Genomic DNA, 21,727 nt, shown 5'->3' on the forward strand with positions numbered 1-21,727 from the left:
ACTAATATAATGCCATAAATACTTGTCTTGCCTTTCTCTCTGGACTTCTCTAAGTATGAGATTAAAGGCTGGAGTAAAACCACATTCTTATTGTAAATCTGTTGTAACTGGAAGTTAGCATTTCCAGTACAGTATTCACCACAGACAAGTCCTGTAGCTCAGTTGTCACTCCAGCTACTGGTAATTGATTTTCAGATATCTGTTTTTTCACCACTTCTCTCCTATAATAGAAGTCTTAAAAACCAGATAAGTCCTGCAAGTTTAGGGTCTGTTAGGGCTCTGATGAAAAAGTTGGTGGCTATTAGAGAAGGTTAGCAAATAAGGAGGAAGATGTAACTAAACTAGATTTATGCCCATGAAAGACTGGCCTGTAGGGGAAAAGATGAGATTTCATACTAGTAAAAGTAGAAGGATGCTGATCTACTCAAGGAAATGATAAATAGCACCTGTACAATTGAAAAAATATCCTTGATATCTACAAAGCACTAATCCTAGGGGAAAATGAAGCTGTACATAAACAGTAAATCAGGTAAGATTATTTCCTTTTGAATTGTTAATTTGTTTCTCTATTTGTGTCATTTAACTAAAATATATAAATTCTTTGTTCATCAAATTTGATTTCACAGTTCATATTGCAAGGGTCACATATACCTTTCCTTGGCAGTTTTCCAGAATGATTATAGAATTGGTAAAGTTTCACTTTTGAGAGAGAAATATATATTGAAACTCAATTGACTGATAGTGGTGCACTATCTTGTTATGTAATAGTCAACAAAACCATTATTCATTTACTTTTTATTTGACAGTAGTAAAGCGACTGCAGTTTTATCTTTCTAGCATAAAGTGAGAATGAAAGTGAAGAACAACAGAACTCAGTGGTGCTATTATATTTCAGCAAATTGAAGTTTTCAAACTGCCGCTTCTGATTCTCTCCAAACGAAAAAAGGTTGATTGTAGAGACAATAGCAGATTATATCTTCAGGGAAAATAGTTCTGAAATATTTGAAGAGATAAGAAATGTGGCAGCATTGTTAGAACCGTTGTGCAGAGACTTTATTTGTATTGCTGAGAACTGTAGATGTTTTCATTTACTGGGAAGGGAACTGTAACTACGCAATATTGCTTTTTATGTTACTAACTTCAGTGAGTTACTGTTTAATTGGTATACAGAAAAATTTCTGCCAGTGAGTTTACAACCAAATGCTGTAATGAAATGTCACTTCCTTTTAAAAAGTGTTACTTTCCCTTGGTTCGCTGAAGTACTAAATCCATTTCAGTAAATGAATCTATTGATTTTAGCTTAATGTGTTGTAATAAAAAATATTTGAGCATGTTCTCAGTGGTAGATTCATGAGATGCCATGCTGGATTCTGTAGCGGCAATGATGTGGATTTTTCTCTATTTTTCATGCATTAAGTAGGGGAGTCAGCATTGTTTCAGAGCAGAGTTAATGACCTGGGGTCTGATGGAAGCCAGTTGTCTCACTCAACTGTGCAGAAGTCATCCATGGACTCTGACTGGGTCAGCCAAGACCTGATGGTGCTTTAAGTGGGAGGCAGTGAGGCTCTAGCCAAACAGCTCTTGAACCTCTTGCCCCTTGCAGACGTGGTTAATGCTGACCATGGCCCTCACTGCCTTGAGCAGCTGCCCATTGCCTGCACCCTCCTGCTGCACCACACAGGAAATAAAATGCCCCATTAGTGTTGTACATTAACCTACCCAGGTGTAATTTAACAGTAATACACACAAGTGCAACCCAGCTTCTGCTTCATTTGGTTAGTGGGTCATGGTTAGCCATGCTTGATTGGTGATCATTGCAGGAGCAGATGAACTACAGGCTGTAGCATTTCTTTTAAACCTTGCTGGGGTCTAGGGAAGAGGCTGGTCTGTAGTAGAAGCAATCTAAAGGAATATGCAAAAGTGGAATTCGAGACAATAATGTTTTTGTTCTTGTAGAAAATAATGCATTACATACAATTACTGCATTTTACTACATCACTACCTTCGCTTTCCACCTGTTACACTTTGGATACCATTAATGCATAGAAAGGGGTTTCAGAATAATTTAACTTCAATAGAAGGAAAGCAAAGGACGTATCTGATTAATTTAGAAGGATGTTTATAGATCAGTGAGTCAGATTTTGGATTTACAATACTAAAGTTTAATGCTAATGCAAACACTAAAGCAAACAGACCTTGAATTACTTAATTACAACCTTGTTAATATTTCATTCAGAACTTTAAGGAAAAGTCTGTACTAACTAATTAGTAATTAGTAATTAGTGCTAGTACTTATAGCAGGAAACTACAAACCAAGGCTTTTTCATTAATTTCTCCATTGTGTGCACTGTTGCTTGACAAATCAACTCCCTTTTACCTTGGACTTCTCAACCGCAGAATTACCTACATACAGCTTTTTTCTCTAAAGCATGCTAATGAAATGAGTTTAACATTACAAGTTACTTATACACATTACAAGTGTATAAGAATACACTTTGAGATTGTTGGATAACAGATGTAGAGAGTTGCTGTTACTTTGTTTTTCTTTCTCTTTTCTTGTTTCTGTTTTTCTAGGGAAGAGCCTTCAAGGGTAGTCTTTTTTCCTGGGAAGTCTTAGTGTCACTGGCTGTCTCTAGAAAGTGCTTATGATGTTACTTGAAATACTATTACATCATGTGGAAAGCAAAACAAATGTTTTTGGCTGTATTTGTTAGGGAACTAAAGCTGTTTTTGTCCTGGGCCTTAGGTAGGGGAGGACAGCAGCTCAAACACAAGTGTAGCACTTGAGCAGAGCACTCAAATTAGGCTCAGAATTCTGGGGAATTTAAGAATTGGCCCATGCAGAGATCTTTACAGGAAGCAGCTTTATGACAAGGGTTTTTTTGGAGACATCATATGGTTAGAAAACTCAAGAGACTTTCCTTGGCTTTTCTTGCCTTAGCTTTTGCAGACTAAGTGGGTGAAGTCATTTCGTGAAATAAGAATGAAGACTAAATGTTGTTGCTCACTTACTTTGTTATTGGTTCCACATATAATAACAAAATGTATGGACGAAGCCATGAAAAGTGTGCTCATGTACAGTGGGCTTTCCCAGATTTCCTATCTTTCAGGGCTTTGGCAGGACCAGCTATTAAACCAGTAATTATTTCCTGTTATCAGCATTTACCATTCAAAGTTGCAGTCCCTTTTATCTGACAGTAAAACAAAAACTCCTATACAGACTTTATTCATTTGTCTGGAAACACTGCTGCCCAAACAGACCAAGAAATTTATAGGTTTCTCCAACCAGATCTTGCAAATCCAGTATATCTTCTGTAGCCAGTTGTGACTCTTGAAAGTCCATGAATATTGGCCATTTCTCTGCCTCATGATTACTACAGTCTGTATTGCCCCACCCCACATCCATTACCGTGGTGTCCTGGGAAATCTGGCTTCCAAACTCTGCAGGCTCATTAATAACAAAGCATGGAAAGGAAAGAAGAGCTTGCAATGAAAGGTAAAGCAGTGACAATCCCTCCATAGCCTCATTTATCGACAAATTTGTGCCGTTGATAGATTAGCCCTTGCTTACCTTTCTTTCAGCAGGCTGACCTCATCAGCTGGCAGGGACCCTAAAACCATTTGCAGTTACTGAGCCACGATTAACTTCTCTGTCGAGCCCCTTACATTCTGTAGCCCCACAGCGATCAAGAAGATCTGTGTGCTTAGATACTAGATTGTAGGTCAGATTATACATCATGTCATTAATTGCTTTTGAAGAAGAAGGAAAAAGCTTTCTGTGTCTTAAGCCTCAAAGCCAGTTAAGCTTTGAAGTTTAAAGGAAACCATTCAAGAAAGGGGAGGGAGTTCATGCCATCTCAATACTATAAAGGCAGATGAGAAGTGGGTTAGGGCAGTTGACTTTCACTACAGCACTTCCTTTGATCAAAGCTAATTTTTAAAAGTCTGCGTTAAGTCAGCAGCTATTAATCTTTTTGTTGTGGTGTATTATCTGTAATGGGAAATAAAGATCATTTTCCTTCTAATTGAAATCTTAGAAGGATGAAAAATCCCTAACATGACTTTAGCAGCTTTTTTCCCAACACGTCTTTGCTTTATTATTTTGATCTCAAAGCACTGCTGAGATTATTTCTGTTGTTGTTGTTATCGTTGTTTGGCTCCTCTTGGCTTTATATCATTGTATATCATTGCAGTGTTCCATCAAGGCATTTATCAGCTTCCTCATTCAAGTGGTTCTAACAGCCACCTAAAACTTATCCTATTAAAACTCATTATTTACAAAAATAAAGGTAGAATCAGCAGAGTTGTGATGTCCAACCTCAACAATTAGGTGTAAGAATGCCTCCTCAAAATGGCAGGGTTTTAAAAATCATTGTACTTTGACATTCTTGTCATGTATTACAAAATAAAAGTTTGCACTTTATTATTGTCATGGTTTAAGTCCATCCAGCAGCCAAGCCCCATTCAGCCACTCACTCACTCACTCACTCACTCACTCACTCACTCACTCACTCACTCACTCACTCACTCACTCACTCACTCACTCACTCCCCCAGCATCAGAACCTGGGAAAGAATAGGAAGGGTGAAGGTAGAAAACTCCTGCGTTGAGATAGAAACAGTTCTATAGGGAAAGCAGAAGCCATGCACACAAGCAAACAAGGAATGGATTCCCTGCTTCCTGTGGGCAGGTGGGTGTTCAGCCATGCCCAGGAGAGCAGGGCCCCATCACACCTAGCAGTGTGGGGAGACAAATGTCATCATCCCAAATTTCCCCCCCTTCCTCCTTCTTCCCCTGCCTTATGTACTGAGTATGATGTTCCATGGTCTGGAATGTCCTTGGTCAGTTTGGGTCACCTCTCCCAGCTGTCTCCTCCCAACCCCCCAAGCTCCCCCCAGTGCCCTCCCCACCAGCCTGGCAGTGCAAAAATCAGAAAAGGCCTTGGCTCTGTGTCTCCACATCATCATCACTGTGTTCAGCACAAAGCCAAAACACAGTCCCACACCAGCCAGTGTGAAGAAAGTTAATGCTCCTCCAGCCAAAACCAGCACAAATATATAATACAAATACAAAACCTGAAAATTTAATTAAAAGATGTTATTCTTTTAATTTTGCATTTAAGAGACTTCTCTGATTTCAAGATCTGACATGGTTCTGAACAAAACTATTACATGTACTGTGTAAAAGCTACAATGAGCAAGACTGAGCTCTCTTCTCTCACTCAAGACTTTGGTTTTTAGAAGACTTGGCTAATGCCGAACCATTCAGTCTAATGGAGTAGATGGGGATCAAAAGAATTTATATTTCCTACAAGTTCTGTAAATCTCTCTATGTTCTAGTGTCAGATTTGTGAGTAACTAGGAATTGCCTTTGAAATTTATGAAGAAAAGAAGTCACTATTTTTTGTAAATATGTTCTAGGCAAAAACTGAAACATATTAAATATGGGAGATTAAAAGCAAGTTTGCTATTTCTGGTCTTAGTTTATCTGCACATTCTCTCTGTACAATCCCAACGTTTTCAAGTATTAATAGGGTTTCTAGATGTTGAAAACATTTATAAATTTATAATCTTGCTCCCTACCCCCATTTTTCTGATAATGCTTGCATAGCATGTTTAATAATTTACATACCACTTAGATACCAGTATTTGATAAAGTCAGTATGCCAAATTCAGCCTCCAATTATATATTCCTTTGTTTGCCTGCCATAGTGCAAAATACAAAGTAAAATTTTGATTATATCTTTCTTAATGTTGTTTTTCAGTAACATTCTGAGGCAAAAAAATTTGAACCATGGGGGAAGCAGATCTGCTAAGAAACCAGTTTGGGCTTTGTTAGGCAGTGAAGAAGACATATGAATATATTACATATGATTATCATAAAATTAGGGCCTGGAAATGGAACAGTCATGCTGCTGCATTTTAGACAGTACATTTATAATAAACTGTAATAAGGTAAACACTTTGAATGGATATAAGAAGAGGCATTACTTGTGATCACAAATGTGTACAAATGTGTGTTCAGTTCATGCTTTTGAAGCTCAATTTAACACAGCAAACAAATTTCCTTATAGTGTTGACACAGTTGTTCTCAGTGGTAAATTTTGATTTATGGGGAGAAAACTTTAGGCAAGTGATTGTTTGGGATCTAAATGGAAGAAAAGAGTATGATTCTTAATGGCTATAATTTGAAAGCTGTGTGTTGTTACGAGTAAAAGTGGGTTTTAAAGACTTACTTGCAATCACTTGATACTTTAGATTTTAGTTTAAATTTCTATTGGTGTATTCTGATATGATTTGGCATCTTTCTGATAGAATGTAAACCCATGGTTTCTAGGGAACATTTCAGAAGCTGGATAGGAAATAATGAGAATTAGGTTTAGGGCCCAATCCTGATGCTCAAAAGCATATAATTTACAAGGATAAAAGCTTGTAGAGCTGGATCCCACATGAGTAGCCATCAGATACTGTCCGAACTTGTAAAAGTAGTTTTTCCCTCCATAGAAAGGCTGCTGGGAAGCTCCTGATAGCCAAGCCTTGTGGAGTGTTCCTCTAACCCATCCCTGGCTATGTGACAGCAAGTGACAGAATCCCTTGTATGGTGTAAGAAGTACAGGTCAAACAAGATTAACTTAGACTCCTACAATAGCAAGAGCTTGGGTACAGATGAACAGATGAAAAATAGTAATATGAGAAAGTATCCTGTAAAATCTGTGTGTGAGAAGCACAAACATTTGTCTGGAAATCCATCCTATTGGAGGTGAATTCCAGCATGTGAAAGGCAGCAAGTGTCAGAAAAACTCCTCATCCTATTCTGACACAATCATCTAAGTTCTCTTTCATTTCTTTAGAGGTGTAGGAATAGTATTGCCAAAGTGATTATAAAATAGTGATAGCATTGCTTTGTCTCTGGAAGACTTGTTTGGGTTTCTACTGATAAATCATTAACAAGATTTCAGCTGCCCTGTGTCACAAGATTTCTTGGTATCATGAGTGTAAGTACCTGAGGGGTAATTAAGATTGGGTTTAGAGAACCTAATGGGGGGTAAATGCTTTCCCTGTGGTGTGGCCACAAACTATCTCTTTCTTCTCCATTTGCAAACTGAGAATAATAAGCCTTAAGAATTAATAATTTATGAATGAGCTAAGTGGTGTTTTCAAACTATATTCTTCACTAGTAATGTATAACTCTCATCTCCTGGATCTTTGTGTCTCATGATGCAGCACTCCCTGTTTGGGGCAGGCTCCCTTTTGCAAAAGCAGTCTGAGTCAACAAAGCACAAATGGGGGTTTAAGACTTTTAAGACTGGCTTTCACAAGCTAGATCATGGCAAGCAGAGGTACAGTCCTCAAAATGTATCAGGCTGTGAGTGACATATTTTCTCACAGAATCATTTCTATATTATTATTATTTCAGCTTTTTTTGCCAGATGGCACTGTATATCCTTGTTCTCTTCCCCCTCGTACAGTTGCTTAACTTTCTGATGGGGTGGCTTTTTCTTCAGAAACCTCCTGTGAATTCCATGTCCTTCATTGAAAGGTTTTGATGTTTTGATTTTTTTTGGGGGGGGGGGTGTTGTTTGTTTGTTTTTTGTGGGTTTTTTTTGTGTTGTTGTTTATTTGTTTTTGCATAATTTGCTGAACAGTTCTGCAGTTTGCTGTGGCATTTTACTACTACAAAAATATCTGCCTGTTTTTCTTTGAAATTTAAACACTTTCAAGCTTCAGCACTGTCTCCAGGGATTATTATTATTAGCACAATTATTTATGATGTGCCAAAACCAAGGTAGGCCTTGCAAAGTTACCCCAGGTGCTTGCAGAGCATTGTTTTTACCTCTTCCTACAAATTCATGAGCTGTAGAGCAGGTGAAGCTCTGTTTGCACCAAATGCACATCCTCTCTGCAATAAAGTCACACTGGCAACTTGCTTTGAGAGCTCTGTTGCTGCTCTCTTAATGCCTGGGTGTTTCTGCAGTTCCCCTGAGAGTTTCTTGCTCTTTCATCAGCATGCTGAGGGTCAGAATTATATGAGCTGCTTTTTAAATAAGACTTTATTTAAGAACTCATCACAGCAGAGCTATGCCAAGTTCACAAATCCTCAGCACAGAATTCTTCAGTTTCTCAATTTTTACAGGAGATTTACAGATTTTTTTTCTTAAATCCAGAGACCTGTGATGATTAGAGTGCAGGGGAAAGGGATATCAATCTAGGAGGACAATAATTTCTTACTTTGTTTCATTTAACTGTTCGAGATATGTATGGTCACCCAAATCTCTGCATCCCATTCTTGATGATGATTAAAAGAAAATGGGATTTTTTAAAGCTTTAGAGTTCTCTCAGGAATTAGGTGGAGATGGCAATGTGTAGCAGGAAGGACAGCTGCTCTTTGCGTAATGTAGATGCCTGAGCTATAATGCCTAAAATTGTGCAAAGAGTTTATTGGTTTTCCTTGGCAAATGGCTTTACCATTGAGTAAAATGAGACATAAAAAAGTATATTAAAAAAAATCTAGAAGAGTGATCATTGAGGAAAACATTTGTGCAAACACATGTCTATTTCCACATCTTGGTCTTAGCAGTTACCAGTTACCTGCCTTCTCATAGATGCCAGTGTGTTCCTCTGAGAGTCAGAAGCAAAGCTCAGGAAAACATTGGTTTCTTGCAGATAGTTCAAATGGTGTTGCAAGGTCAGGTGTACAGGAGACCTTCCAGGATGCATTAAGAAACCTATTTCCAGCTGGCACTGAAAGTCATTAAACTTGTTATATCACTGGTAAGAGGAAAGCTTTTTATTTCTGATGTTTCCATCTGTCACTTGCCAGGAAAACCCCAGGACTCCAACCCATTATATGTATCAGAAAACAATATCCATATTTTTAATTACTACATGTAAGAATGAGAGGTTCTTTGAGAAAATATTATATGTTAAAAAGAAAGACTAAATAATGAACTGAGAGTGCTAGGCACTGGAAGTGAAAAACAAACAAACAAAATCCACAATTTTAAAAAGCATCATTCTTGTAATTTGGAAACATGATTTTTCTTCTTTGCTTTTCACGTGATTCTACAGTGCTTGGTGTTAATATTGTGGTTTAATGAACATGAACAAAAGCGCGAAAATTTTACATTTCTTGATATTCTTTTTCAGGAATGACATCTCAAAATTGGAGCATTTCCTTTTCCTATATACATAAGAAGCAGCATAGTTGCACTTAGAAGGATTTATTAATGTTAAATAACCATCTCAACTGCATTGTGTTTACCCAAGCTGATAACCATTTGTTGGGTAAACATTCCTTAAAAAGGAAACACAATCAGTATGTTTAGTTTAGCAAGAAATCTATGGTTTGATAAAATAATCTCTTGAATAGTATAAAGAAACAGATATTAAGCTGCATTACAAAATCTGTTTGGGCTTGAGTGAAAATGCAAAGCAGATTAACTGATTAACTTTTTCCAGCAGACAGGATTCACGTGGTTCAGTGGACGACTTATGTGAACGGCATTTAGTAACCATGCAATTTTTTATTCTTTGTGAAGTTTGACAATGAAAAGCATGAGGTACTTTATGTGAATGGGCAAAAAAGTTCTTCAAAAGCATCTGAAAAAACAGTCCAGAGTTAGGAAGAAGCAGTGAATGAACAGCTTGGGATCTGTGTTAGGTGCTGGACTGTGCCCTGTAAGTGCTGGGGGCTCTAATAACTTCATGTCTACTGACTGTCTCAGATGTTCTAACTCAAATAATTAGAATTACTTATATTCATGACTTCACCAGCAATCAAAGTAAGAGTGCTTTCAAAGGATCCCTGTTTCTTACACCTCATTTCCTCTCAATTGCCTTGATTTGACATGAACGTCCTTGGAGTTCATCACCTTTATGTGTTTGGTCTTTAAAAAGATCTTGCTTTGAGTTTGGTTTATCTTTCTATCTTCAGAAGCTGTTTTATTTTATTTTATTTTATTTTATTTTATTTTATTTTATTTTATTTTATTTTATTTTATTTTATTTTATTACTGCTACTTCTTGAATTTTTCTGTCTCCATCCTATTCCTTCAGAAGTCTTGACGCCTCTTTGTTTCCTCAAATTCCCATGTAATTGTTCTTTTTGTTCCCTGACTGTTGTGATTGCATCTCCCTGATCTTCAGATGTTACTCTACTGCTGTGGAGTCATAGTACCAGTGGGCAGCTTAATTCTCCCTTTGTCTGGGACATTCCACACCACTGGAGAAGTTTGAAAATAAAGTCTATTGTGCTTTGCAGTTGTGGCCTGTCAGAGCATTAGAGACTAATGCAGAAATTGGAATTTGATATGTGGTGTTTTGCTATAGAGGCTTTATTTACTAGACGTCATTTGTGGCTGAATCAGGACAGGGAGCTCACACATGTCATGGTTTTGGACATTTCTTACAAGAATGTGTTTTATTTCTGCTGGGTGACCTCCTAGGGGAGGTGTGGGACTCCAGTTCTGCAGGAAGAGACTGGGAAACAAACAAAAGGTTTCTCCTTCATGACCACACAGCTGATAATTTATTTGGGGATGTGTCTTCTTCACTTGTTTGTTCACTTTGGCTGCAGTAGTGTATCCTAATGGAGAAAATGTACTTATGATATCAGTAAGAAAAGGAATGACTTTCTAGGCCTCATGTAGCTGCTCTAAACTTTTCTCGCCTGCAGGCATTGGAACTTATGTTTAAAAAAAGAAAACAAATAGTTTGTGTATTTGAGCATATCAAAAGGAAATGCCTTCATTGCTCATGCTAGCTATAAAAAGGCAGATTCTTCTTAGAAAATAGAAACCCATTGCATTTAGAATCCATCTTGCCGTTATGTTACGGTTCCTTTTACTTTTTAATTCTCTACTTGAAAATAACGATGTTTTAAATTTTGTAAGACTTCAACAGCTGCTTTTGCTCATTTTTATTCTCTCATGGAAGTGAAGGTTTTCTGCATCTACTATTATGATGTTTTCTTCTGGGACGTTAAAAATTGGCTGATGATTAGGGGTATGGCGTAAGAATAGAAATGGGTGAATTGAAGAATGTCTTTCTATCTATGCTTGGTAATAGGGGGGAAAGTGCAGCAAAAAGGCATTTAAAGAGAAAAGAATTTGAAATAGAATTTTTTAAGATTTTGCTTACAAGCATCACTTTCTTTTAAGGGGATTATTTACTAAAATAAAATAATTTCAATTGCTTTGAAAAAAACATGCGTATAGAAACATAAGGCTTCTTTCAGCCAAGTCTCCATTTATTTATCTACTTTTTTCTTTCTAAAGAACTTGAAAATGGGGAAAGTAGATGCATTTGTAAAGTTTAGGCCTGTCCATTGTAGACATGCTTTCTGAAATATTATCTTAATTACCTTAAAACCTAAATTTGCATTGTTAGTGCCTCTTATGTAGAGTCAAAGCTTGCAGAGGAATTTCATTCTCCTTTGGGGTTAAGGGTGATGAGACTAATGTTTGAGTGGAATGATGTACCAGTCTGAAGGTCAGGTGCCCTGTGGACAGACACAGAAAAGCATTGGCTGGAGCAGAGATAGTAAAGGCATCTTCCTGAGACTGGAGCTAACTACATTCAATTTAAATGGGTTCTTCTCTTTCTCAGCTGGTTATATTAGGGTTTTTTTCACATTTTGCTCCAATTTAACATAAATTCTGGCTGCATGTTATTCATCTCAAAATGACTCCATTATTCATCCAGGCAAGAAAATTTGAAATAGGTTAGATATTTTAAATGTTTAAATATATTTTTAATTTTCTTTCAGAACATAGGGGATAGAAGGAGCCTGGAAAATGAGAGATTTCCTGAGCCTTAACTGTCTTCATTCTTAGAAAAAGAAATAATCTTATGCCACTGAAGTTCTTCCCAGTGAAAGGCCCAGATGATGATGGTGGGGGAAGCCTTTCTCAGCAGGGAGGGGAAGATATAATCATGTAATCTGACATTCTTAGGCAATAGTGTTGTATTACATTGGTCTGATTTGTTACTGAACTATTGCTGAAATGGGGATGCAGCTGAAGCCCATTTTTTTCCAGCCACACCTTGCAGACTAGCAGTAATGTAGTGAATCAGCTTCCAAAAGGATGCTCCTCTGTGGTTTTGGAAATTACTTCTATTGGGCAAATAGGTTGGTTCCTGATAATTAGATCAAGTATGGGCAGGACCATTGAACATTGCTGCTGCTGAACAATTTCCTTCCTCTTGAAAAGAAATGTGTACAGGTTGGTGTTTGTCCTTGCCTAGGACACAGTTGTCGCCCAGACCGGTGCCACTGTTCTGATGCACACAGCCCCATGTCCAAGACTTGATCCTTTGGGATTCTAATTCTGACTGGCTGTCCGAAAATAGGCTAAGGAATAAATGTTTAATTAAGGAAGGCTCCATGGAGTCCTTAGTGTGGTGGCACTTTCCGTCTTGAAATTGCTGAATGCTGGTTCAAGGCCTTTTATCAACAGCATGGCAGAAACACTGGCACTGAGGATAAGCATTTTGGCTGAGAACTGCCATCATTCCTAAATGACCTCATGTGAAGCACTAGAAGCTAGAAGAAGTACCTCTCAGGAAGAGAAGTGATGGTGTGTTATTCCAATACTGCTATGCACTGTAATATTTAAAGGGGAGAAGGAGGATGAACACACTGCAAAGGGAGAATTGAAAAGACACTGTGCCAAGGAGCTCAGAATTAGTTCCCAAAGGGAAGGAATTTCTAGACAGTTAAATTTGATGTTTTCCCTGTCCCACTTTGAATCTGAAATACCACAAAGTAGCATGTGCATGGAAGGGTAGATGAAAGGTGTGAATTATGGATACAAGAATCACTGTGGCCTTGTTCAGTCCTTTGTATAAACAATACCCATTTAGAAGTTTACTAAGATGCAATAGTGGAAGATTGTTTTTAATGCTGAAAGTGTGTTTGCTCAAAATATGTGTAGTTTTAATCAAATGCCCAGCAGTTGTTAAATGGTTCTTTTATATTAGAATAAGTACCTATGTAAGATTAAGGTCACTTAACAAGTACGGGGAATAGTAGGTGCTGTATTTCTTATTTCTTCCTTTGTAAAGTAATTACTACAACTTGCAACTGTTAAAGGCTCTGATCATCGGTTATCTAATGGGAAAATTCATTTAAGTCAGTGCTTTGGCAGGTGTTCATATTTTGTGGAAAGATCCATCTTCCAGATTGCTAATGAATGGCCAAGCAAGTCTCTCGATAGTTAATAATATTGCTTAATTGCCACAGTCAGATAAAGCTGCCATCTAATTTATTGCTATTCTCAGCATCTGAACACTAGAAGAATGATAAGCCATGAGAAAACCTTATGAGGTGGGTGGTTAGTTGAAGTCATTACCTGCAGTTTTATACATTTCCTTCTCTATCAGGTGATCTTTCTAATATTTCTCTGCTTTGTCAGAAAATCAGACATGTGGCCATACCCCCTGCTGCCCCCACTTCCACTAAGCAGCTGTTTTCAAAATAATATACCTTCCCAAGGCACTGCACAGCCAGGAGTTTCTTCCTGGGTTTATGTATCCGTAGTATGCTGGAAAAGGATGTTGTGTTTTCCTACATACACCTAATGAAACATAATGCATCCATAAACACGTGTCAGTCAAACCTCTGGACTGCATGTAGCTTTTCAGTGCAGATGGAAGAGGTGCAGTGCTGCTTAGAGCATTCTGCAAAGGAAAAAGATTGCTAATCTGAGCAATCTAATGGTCAACAGAAGACACAAACTTAAGTAGTAAATGATTTGAAGGAAAAAACTCTTTGCAGGTGCTGGAATGGATAAAGAATAGTTTGTGACATGAAAACCTGACTCACTCAATTGTAAGCAAGTTTTACAACATTTTCTTTAAGTCCCATGTTCACTTGACAAGTAGAATCCTAGGGCTCCTTATCCAGGAGTGAACACAAGTATTCAGAATAAATACCAACAGTGTTAGGATTCTGCTTATCAAATCTTGTACTGTGCAGTATAGGAGGACTTGATCCATGCTCAGAACCATTTCCTTAATTAATTGTCTTTATCTGGGAGTTAATGGAAAAGGGGTTCATGGGTTTTTCCACTGTATGTGCTATTAAGCTGTCTGGAGACAGCTATGGCCTTTTTCAAATCTGCATCTCTCTGACAGTAGTAAATTCCCATGTCACTGCTCAGGAGCAAGTAGACAACAGAGGTGAAAAATTATGCTAATGAATTGCAATAACCACCTCCTTTTTATGAGAGCGCTTATGCATAAGATCCTGAATCCAAAGTGTTACATTACCTTGTACAGCTTTTTATTGGTAAGCTATAGCAACTAAATGCAGCTAGCAGTTAAATACAGCTTCATACTGCTGAAGAGGCTCTTTGGAACAAAGTGAAGTATATGGGTAAAATTGTTAAAGCGTTAGATAAGGTTCTCAAGTTACCATGGTTACATGAAAATTTTTGCATTGTATCATAGATTAGGATGCATAGGATGAAGTAGCCAAAACAACTACAAAGTCCAATGCATATAAACTCCATTTCCAAACCACATGGTGTTGCCAAATAGACAAATAGCTCAGGATATTGGCTGCTGACAAATCTATGAATCAATAAAGAGGGGCCTGAAGGAGATTTAGAATATATGCCACTTGAAAGTCTGCATTATTTTGAAGTTGCAGTCTTAATTTTTAAAGACAAATGAAGAAAGAGAAGAAAAAACCTCAGTCATGTAAAGAGTGAAATTATTTTTGTGAGCTTTTTCCTGTATTGAAATCTGACATTTTGCTGTGAGACCTTCAACAAAGAAGTTTGATGAAACATGGATAATACATTTCGTGCACTTAGGCTGGCAGTAGCACTTAAACTGGAAGCAGTTTATTCCCATGGAAACCTATTTGCATTTGGGCCAGAAGTGACTTTTTTCCCCCCCTCTGTTAGCACTGCTGATGTTTTAGCATAATATAATTGCTGAATATTGACAGCAAATTTGAAAAGTATTTTTTAAATGTTAAGTAGCTGAGCATATGTAAAATGGAGATGTATTCTGTGCAATTTTTTTTGTGTAGGATGGAGGCACGTTGCTGAAAAATGCAGGGCAGCTTTTGATCTTCTATTATTTATGCCTAAAAGAAAGAAAAAATTGTGAATTAAAATCTGTTTATCCTAAAGAATTTTTTTTATACAGGTGACAAAAGAACTCAAACAGTACGACAACAAAATTATAGAGTGCAAGTTTGAGAACAACAGCTGGGTCTTCATGAGACAGAGGATAGACAAAAGCTTTCCAAATGCCTACAGCACTGCCATGGGTGAGTAGAACAATTTGCTTCAGAAGTTTCTCAGGCTAAAATTTTAATGTTTTACCTCTGTTCTGTTTTAAGTAGGAAAGGCACACTTCTTATTTCAGATCTGGGTCCTGACTCCCATAACTTATTAAAGTAAAGCCTCATCTTGCAAATGCTTATGTCATCACTAGTTTTTAGATAGCATGAATCCTCTGGCTGCAGGGTTATTTGATAAAGTCAGTCAAACCTGAATTTAACAGGTAACACAGAATCAAGAATCAAGTGCCTAAATCTTTGCAGAACTGCAAACACTTGTGCAAAGATGACTTTAAATGGCAGGGCATGCCTTTCAAGTCAGAGCCAAGAAAGTTTTTATTTACAATAGCATGCTTCAGCTGACATCAGTGCCTAGCATTGTGTTGGCTTGCTGGGACGTAATGCAAACTGGCACATTATGAGTGGAATTAGTTAAACAAAAAATCCATTAGAATGCCAAAACCATTATTTGGCAGATGGGCTAGAAAATTAATAGGAGAAAAATGTCATCTTGAGTTTCAACAATAGTTACACAAACAATGAAGCAGGGAAACTAATGAAAGGTGGGGGCATATTTATGCAGAGTTGTGAAACTTTTATATTCCTCTACCAAAAAATACTTTGCCAAATATTGTAGAATAAAGAACGATATTTACTTTGAGGTAAAGTGTTATGAGTAGAAGTGTGTGCAAGGATGAGTAGCAATAAACATATTGATACTGACTTTTGTTAAATGCCAAAATGAAATTTAATCATATTTAAGACCATGCTAATTACTAGGGCTGATGTAGAATTTTCTCTAGACCCTTCTACTTGTATTTCTGCCTGAGCAGTGAGTAGATCTTCTTGGATAAACACAATGTGGTCATTTTGCTAGGAGATGATAAATCTGTTGGCACCTTAGGGAACCAGCACAAAATGTAGCTGAAATACTCGCTGAGTAGTCCTGTCAGGAAAGAGGAATGGACCACAAAAGTCATACAAGTACGACATCTCTTTGTGACCATGACCTAAATTTTTCTTCTCTGGTTCACCTTAGTGTTTCAATAGTTACTTTTCCCTGGAGTTTTCTCTTTTCTTTTCTTTTTTTTTCTTTTTTTTTTTTTTTTTAATGGATAGCATATTCTTCTTTCCTTCATTCTTAAGAGCATATGTATTTGTCCTTTTTCTCCTCTCATTTTCTCCATTTGTAGAGCAGCTTTGTTATTCCTGACCTTTTGTCTCCCAAAACAAGGTGGACTTCCTAAAAATTAAAATTAAAAGAAAATTAAATGCTACAGGCAGATTTTTTAAGATATATATCAAATTTTCTATAGGAATTTTCTGAACAGAAAGTTTTCTTTTGGCTTTGAGTTTTCACTTTTGATCATTTTCCAAAATCTCCAAAAGTTATACTTTTATCATTTGAGACTTCTTTCTCTAGATCCTCTCCTCTCTATTAGCTTTCTCTTGATGAAAAATGCTGTTTATTTTTCCCCATGGTTGAAATAGCAACAAAATAAGTATCTGTCTGACTCTTGCTTTTGGACTTTGTTACCTTTCAAATTGAAAACTGGAGGTCTTTTTGCGTGATTAGGCTAAGGCAGTGCTCAACAGTTGATATACCAGTTACATGAGTTACACCAGCTGCCATGAGACTGGAATTCTGTTCCCAAATTACTGGTAATCATAATGCTTCCCAACTGCTAAAGTCAAATACTGTGCCATTCTTAAAGCACCTTTTCACCAAAAATAGTGAAATAATTAAAAATAATTCTAGAAAGGTGCTTTGTTAACTGCAAAGTAATCCTTTGGTTCTGGTGTTCTGCAGGAAAGAAAGGAATGTTTTTGAGAATCACTGTTATTCATAACAATGTTACATTGCAAGTACATTTTAAGGAGTTCTAATGCTTAGTACTCTAGGGGATCAGTAGATTGTTTTGCATGGAAATTGCATCCTTACTGTGGCCAGCCCTTACATGCTATCAATTACCTTCTAATCATTTTGTGCTTTCTTCCAAGATAGTTGTAGGATTCCCACTTAATTTCATGCTCCTTTTTTTCCTTTTTTTTCCTCCTCTAAGTCTCTCAGGAGGATTAATTAGGGGAATACAAAGTTACATAGGAAGGCATTAAAAAACATTTCATTTGTTTAAAGTGAAGTAAGCCTGTTTATTTGTTCCATAAAATCCCATGGACCATGACTTACAAACTGTGGTCTGGGGAGTTGTGTTAAGTACCCAAGTGTGCCTCTACATGTGTGCCTTGGCCACCACACAGCACCATGGCTGCTCCTCCATCGTGTGGTGTGGTGGTCTAGACGTGCCATTTGCTTGGTGTCAAGTCTTTCTGCCCCATGAAGGTATATGGGTTTAAAAAACCCCAAAGTACTGCACATTGCAAATTTAGGGTATTTATAGTACTTATTGGTGAAAAAAATAAGTTACCATAATTCAGACATTTTCAATATTAGAAGCCGGTCTTGTTTCCATCTACTTGGATTTGATGTGTGTTTCAAAGCCGTGTCTCACAAGGCCCTCGTTGCTGTTCCTTGCCTCAATAGGATGTCAGTTCTTGGTGCTTTTATAGTTGCTTCAGGAAGCCTTACACACACATATGCCTTCAGTTTGTTTTAGGAAGAGAGACTCCCATGAACGTAGAGGCCCAGGGCATTGCTTTGCTCTCTGGGGGGCAGAGCAGAGATTCGTGACTCCAGACACAACCACCTTGTCAAAGCGTGCGTTTAAGGCTTAATACTTGAGCCAGAGTATGTTGTTATTTTGCCAAGAGGGGCTGAAGTTATTGAAGTGTCGAGTAGAACAAATCAGTTTAGTTACATGAGAATGTGTTCTTTGTTCCCAGCTGTCTGCAACAGCATCCAGAATCCAGTGACGAAGGAGATGCTGTTTGAGTTCATTGACAGATGTGCAGCAGCTTCCCAAGGACAGGCACGGAAGCACCACCTTGACCCTGACACTGAACTCATGCCACCCCCGCCGCCCAAAAGGCCTCGTACCATAACATAGGGCCTTGGGCTCCATGGAGGAGAGGAGCGTGTGTGTACAGTTCTCCAGGAGGTGACACGCAAGTGTGGAGGCTGGGAAAACAGAGATCTGGATTGCTCTAAATACTTCTGTGTGTTTTCTGAGTTTGGTTTTCGTTTTGTTTTGTTTTTCTGAATTCCACATACAAATGGACGTTGTTTTGTAACTGATAAATTCAACCTTACCTTATGGTATTTGAAGATTAAATTTCCAAAGGTTTAGACAAGAACCAAGTACAATGAAGGCCGTGGAAAGCTGCCTTGTTTATATATGGATCTCTTTTCACCTTTCATTTATAATGTCAACAGTCTGGAACTGAGGAAATACTGGGATGTACTTTTTAGGAGCTGTGTTTAAAACAAGCAGAAGTGGTTTTTTTACTGTTGTTATTAAACTGGCTGTGATTTGTCACCCATAGTATAACAGATCATAGTTTCTCTGCATTTCTAAGATTTGTGTTTAACAACAAACAGCAATGTTGTTTGTGTTCTCTGTTGATTAAAAACTAAGCCGCCTTAGGTTACTCTAATTTCAAAATTAGCTGGGTTTTTGTTGTTGAAATATTAAAAAAGCGAATTCTTCTTGTAAATAGCATCCCTTTGAAACAAGGGAATGTGCTGGATGTTTGCTTTTTCCCCATGTTTGAACGTAATGCCAAATGTATAGTGGCTGATTTTAGCTTTGCCTTGTTATCTGTAGATCAGAAATCCTTAGTATTAAGGTCTCTGTTAAAGAGACTGTTTCTAGTGCAGGGCTTAGTCCTCCACAGTGATACCATTGTAAATACTTCTAAAAAGTACACATCACTGTGATACACAAGAGTAATAAGCAGCGCTGATAATGAAGTCTTGCATCCAGGCACAAAATGGTGAAATAAATGCCAGGCAGCTCCTGTGTAAAGGAGAAGGTAGTTTCAGTGGAAGAGAGCCAAATCAGACAGGAAGTCTCTTGATTTACATAATTGCAGGGCAAAAGTAAGTAATTTTGGGGTGGTGGATGAGTGTCCCAGGGAACAGGACCCTCATTTTCAAAGATAGGGTTGGCTGTCCTGTGGCACTGTGCTCATCCTCTGGCTGACTTTCTTTCTTACCAAATGAAGAAGCACATGAATGCCCTAATGGCTTTTGTTGCAGCAGACTGGCAGATGTTCATAATATTAGTTTTGAGAAGCTGCCGTCTGGCTGTCTAAGGGAGGAGTTGTTCTGAGCTGGGATTAATTGGAAACCAAATGCAGATTTTAAAGTTTACTGTCCATTTATCAAGCAGGGATTGAATTGGCTCTTTCTATCATTTACTTAGTGTGTGAGTCATCCATGCATTCAGTAGTCTGAATAGTGAAGGTCATTAATTTGTTATAACTAAAATGCATTTCTGTTTAAATGGATTTTCATGTTTGTAAACAAAATTTACTCCTGGTTTGTTTTTTTGTTATTTTTCTATATGAAAACTTTTTGACTTTGCTTTGTGGTGGCTTCTCTGGTTGTTTCAACCTGTTGTATAAATGCACACAGCATCATTTAGATGGTGTTCCTGGTTTCTCTTTCTGGGATATTCCAGATGTGTTTTAGAGAACTGAAGGAGTTATATAAGTTACTTTTTATACTATGGTAAAACTTGAGGGGAAAAAATGCTTTCATCAAAGTTCTTTTTTTTCAACTGTACATAGTTTCTGCACATTATCTATTGAAAAGATGTAATATCACCTATGCAAGGTTGCAAAATGATCTCCTAAAAAGAGCCTTATAAATTTGATGTGAAAACCTATGCATCCTCTGTGCATCTTGCATTGAAACACACAGTTAATTATTTCTTTGCTCAGTATGAATAATTTCCCCCAGATTATACTTGTCAGTGAGATTGTCATAACATACACTTTGTCACTGATCTCCATGGTTCATGGCAATTGCAGTGTGTATGATAATTACAGCCTTCTCCGTGAGCTTAGGACATTTCGTTTTTTTAAGAATGTGTCCAGGTTATTTCTGTCTTTCTCCTTCCCAGCTCTTGCATCTTGTATTTCAACAAGACCTGGCTTCTGATTTACCTTTTACTCCAGAGCTGCAGCACTGCAAGCTGTCTTCCATGTGCATTCCACTAAGTCCATGTATGTGTTTTGGCCCTTGTGTTTTGACAATGTCTTTTTTCCCACTCTCGGTTTGAAATGGATATTTTGAAGGAGTAATGATTCTGAGAAGGTACAAAGCTCCATGTTCACATTTGACTGTCAAACTCTTCTTGCACTGTGACCTGTAGCTTTTCAGAGAGGTCAATCACTTTTGCTTTTCTGGAAGGGGAGGCTTCTGGGGAAAGTTTGAATGAAGATGGTGAAAACAAGTAGACTTTCACTTGGACCAGATGGGTTTAATGCCGTGAGAAACCTAAACCTCCTTTCTCTGCTGCTAGCTATTCAAGAGATTGAAGCTAAAAAGCAAAGAAGAGTCTGTGCTGGAAAAATAATGATGATGATGAAAAACAATACCCTAACTTGTCTACTCTTTGGTGTACAGCATGATTTCATCCACTGTTTTGTCATTTGTTAAATATATAATTAAAATTTGGGTTCAGTGGAGTTTCCAGAAAATGTAAGTACATTCCTCTAACAACCGTGTATTATGTATTTTAATAAAGTCAATGGTTTAAAATACTTTCCCTAAAGATGTATTTGCTTTGGATGCCTTTCCTGTGGTACTGTGCTACCAGTGCAAAGTACAAGGATACTTTAGTGTTACTGTTGTTTAGTCCTCCAAGAAAATGATCCACATTTTTCAGCGGCTTTTCTCTGAGGCAGGAGCCCTCCAGCCCAGTGGTAGCCATGATCCATTGTGCCCCTTTTAAGTGCAATTTGATTTTGCTGCAAATAGAGCCAGAAGGAAACCAGTTGGTGCCTGAAATACATATTCTATGACAGGCTAATGTTGTGTAGCTTATCCATTCAGTGTTAAGTGCAGCTGTATGAAAAGTTGTGCAAGAGGTCTGTAGGAGTCTTCCCTGACAATTTATCATTCAGCATGACCCTACAGCTGGTAGCCCACCTACCTGGATCAGCCCCGGACTTGTATTGTAATAAGGCAGTTTCCTTTTTCCAGCTGCAGCTGTCTAGATGGCACTCTTCAGGAGCTAAAAAGCCTATCTTGATGTTTTATAATTTCTTTCTAATTAAGATCCTGCCTCCACTGATCTTGTGTTCTTGTTATGTGTACAATTCTTGTGGTGCTTCTCTCAACCATTTCTGACTTTGCAGTGCTTCAGTGCAAATGCCAAACCAGATCTGACATTTGAGCACATCAGGAGAGGTATGGTAACTTCTCTATCCCCTGCTCAGTCCTCTGCTCTGCAAGCATTAAGGAAGGAGATTGATGTGCCTGGGCCAGCACACCACACTGTGTAGTTTTTGTTGGCTTGGTTTTTCA

At 37.8% G+C, this 21,727-nt stretch overlaps 1 protein-coding gene across 1 annotated transcript in view; it reads left to right on the forward strand.

Annotated features, from left to right (window-relative positions):
* Window positions 1–20,961, forward strand: part of RNGTT (RNA guanylyltransferase and 5'-phosphatase) — a 170,227-nt gene extending 149,266 nt beyond the window's left edge. Inside the window, exons 15-16 of the mRNA XM_059469021.1 lie at window positions 15,159–15,282; window positions 18,136–20,961. Of these exons, the coding sequence (XP_059325004.1) occupies window positions 15,159–15,282; window positions 18,136–18,299 (288 nt within the window). The 3' untranslated portion in view covers window positions 18,300–20,961. The remainder of the gene's footprint in view (window positions 1–15,158; window positions 15,283–18,135) is intronic.
* The last annotated feature ends 766 nt before the right edge of the window (window positions 20,962–21,727 follow it).

Source organism: Ammospiza nelsoni, chromosome 3 (genome assembly GCF_027579445.1).
Source record: "Ammospiza nelsoni isolate bAmmNel1 chromosome 3, bAmmNel1.pri, whole genome shotgun sequence".
Taxonomy (NCBI): Eukaryota; Metazoa; Chordata; class Aves; order Passeriformes; family Passerellidae; genus Ammospiza; species Ammospiza nelsoni.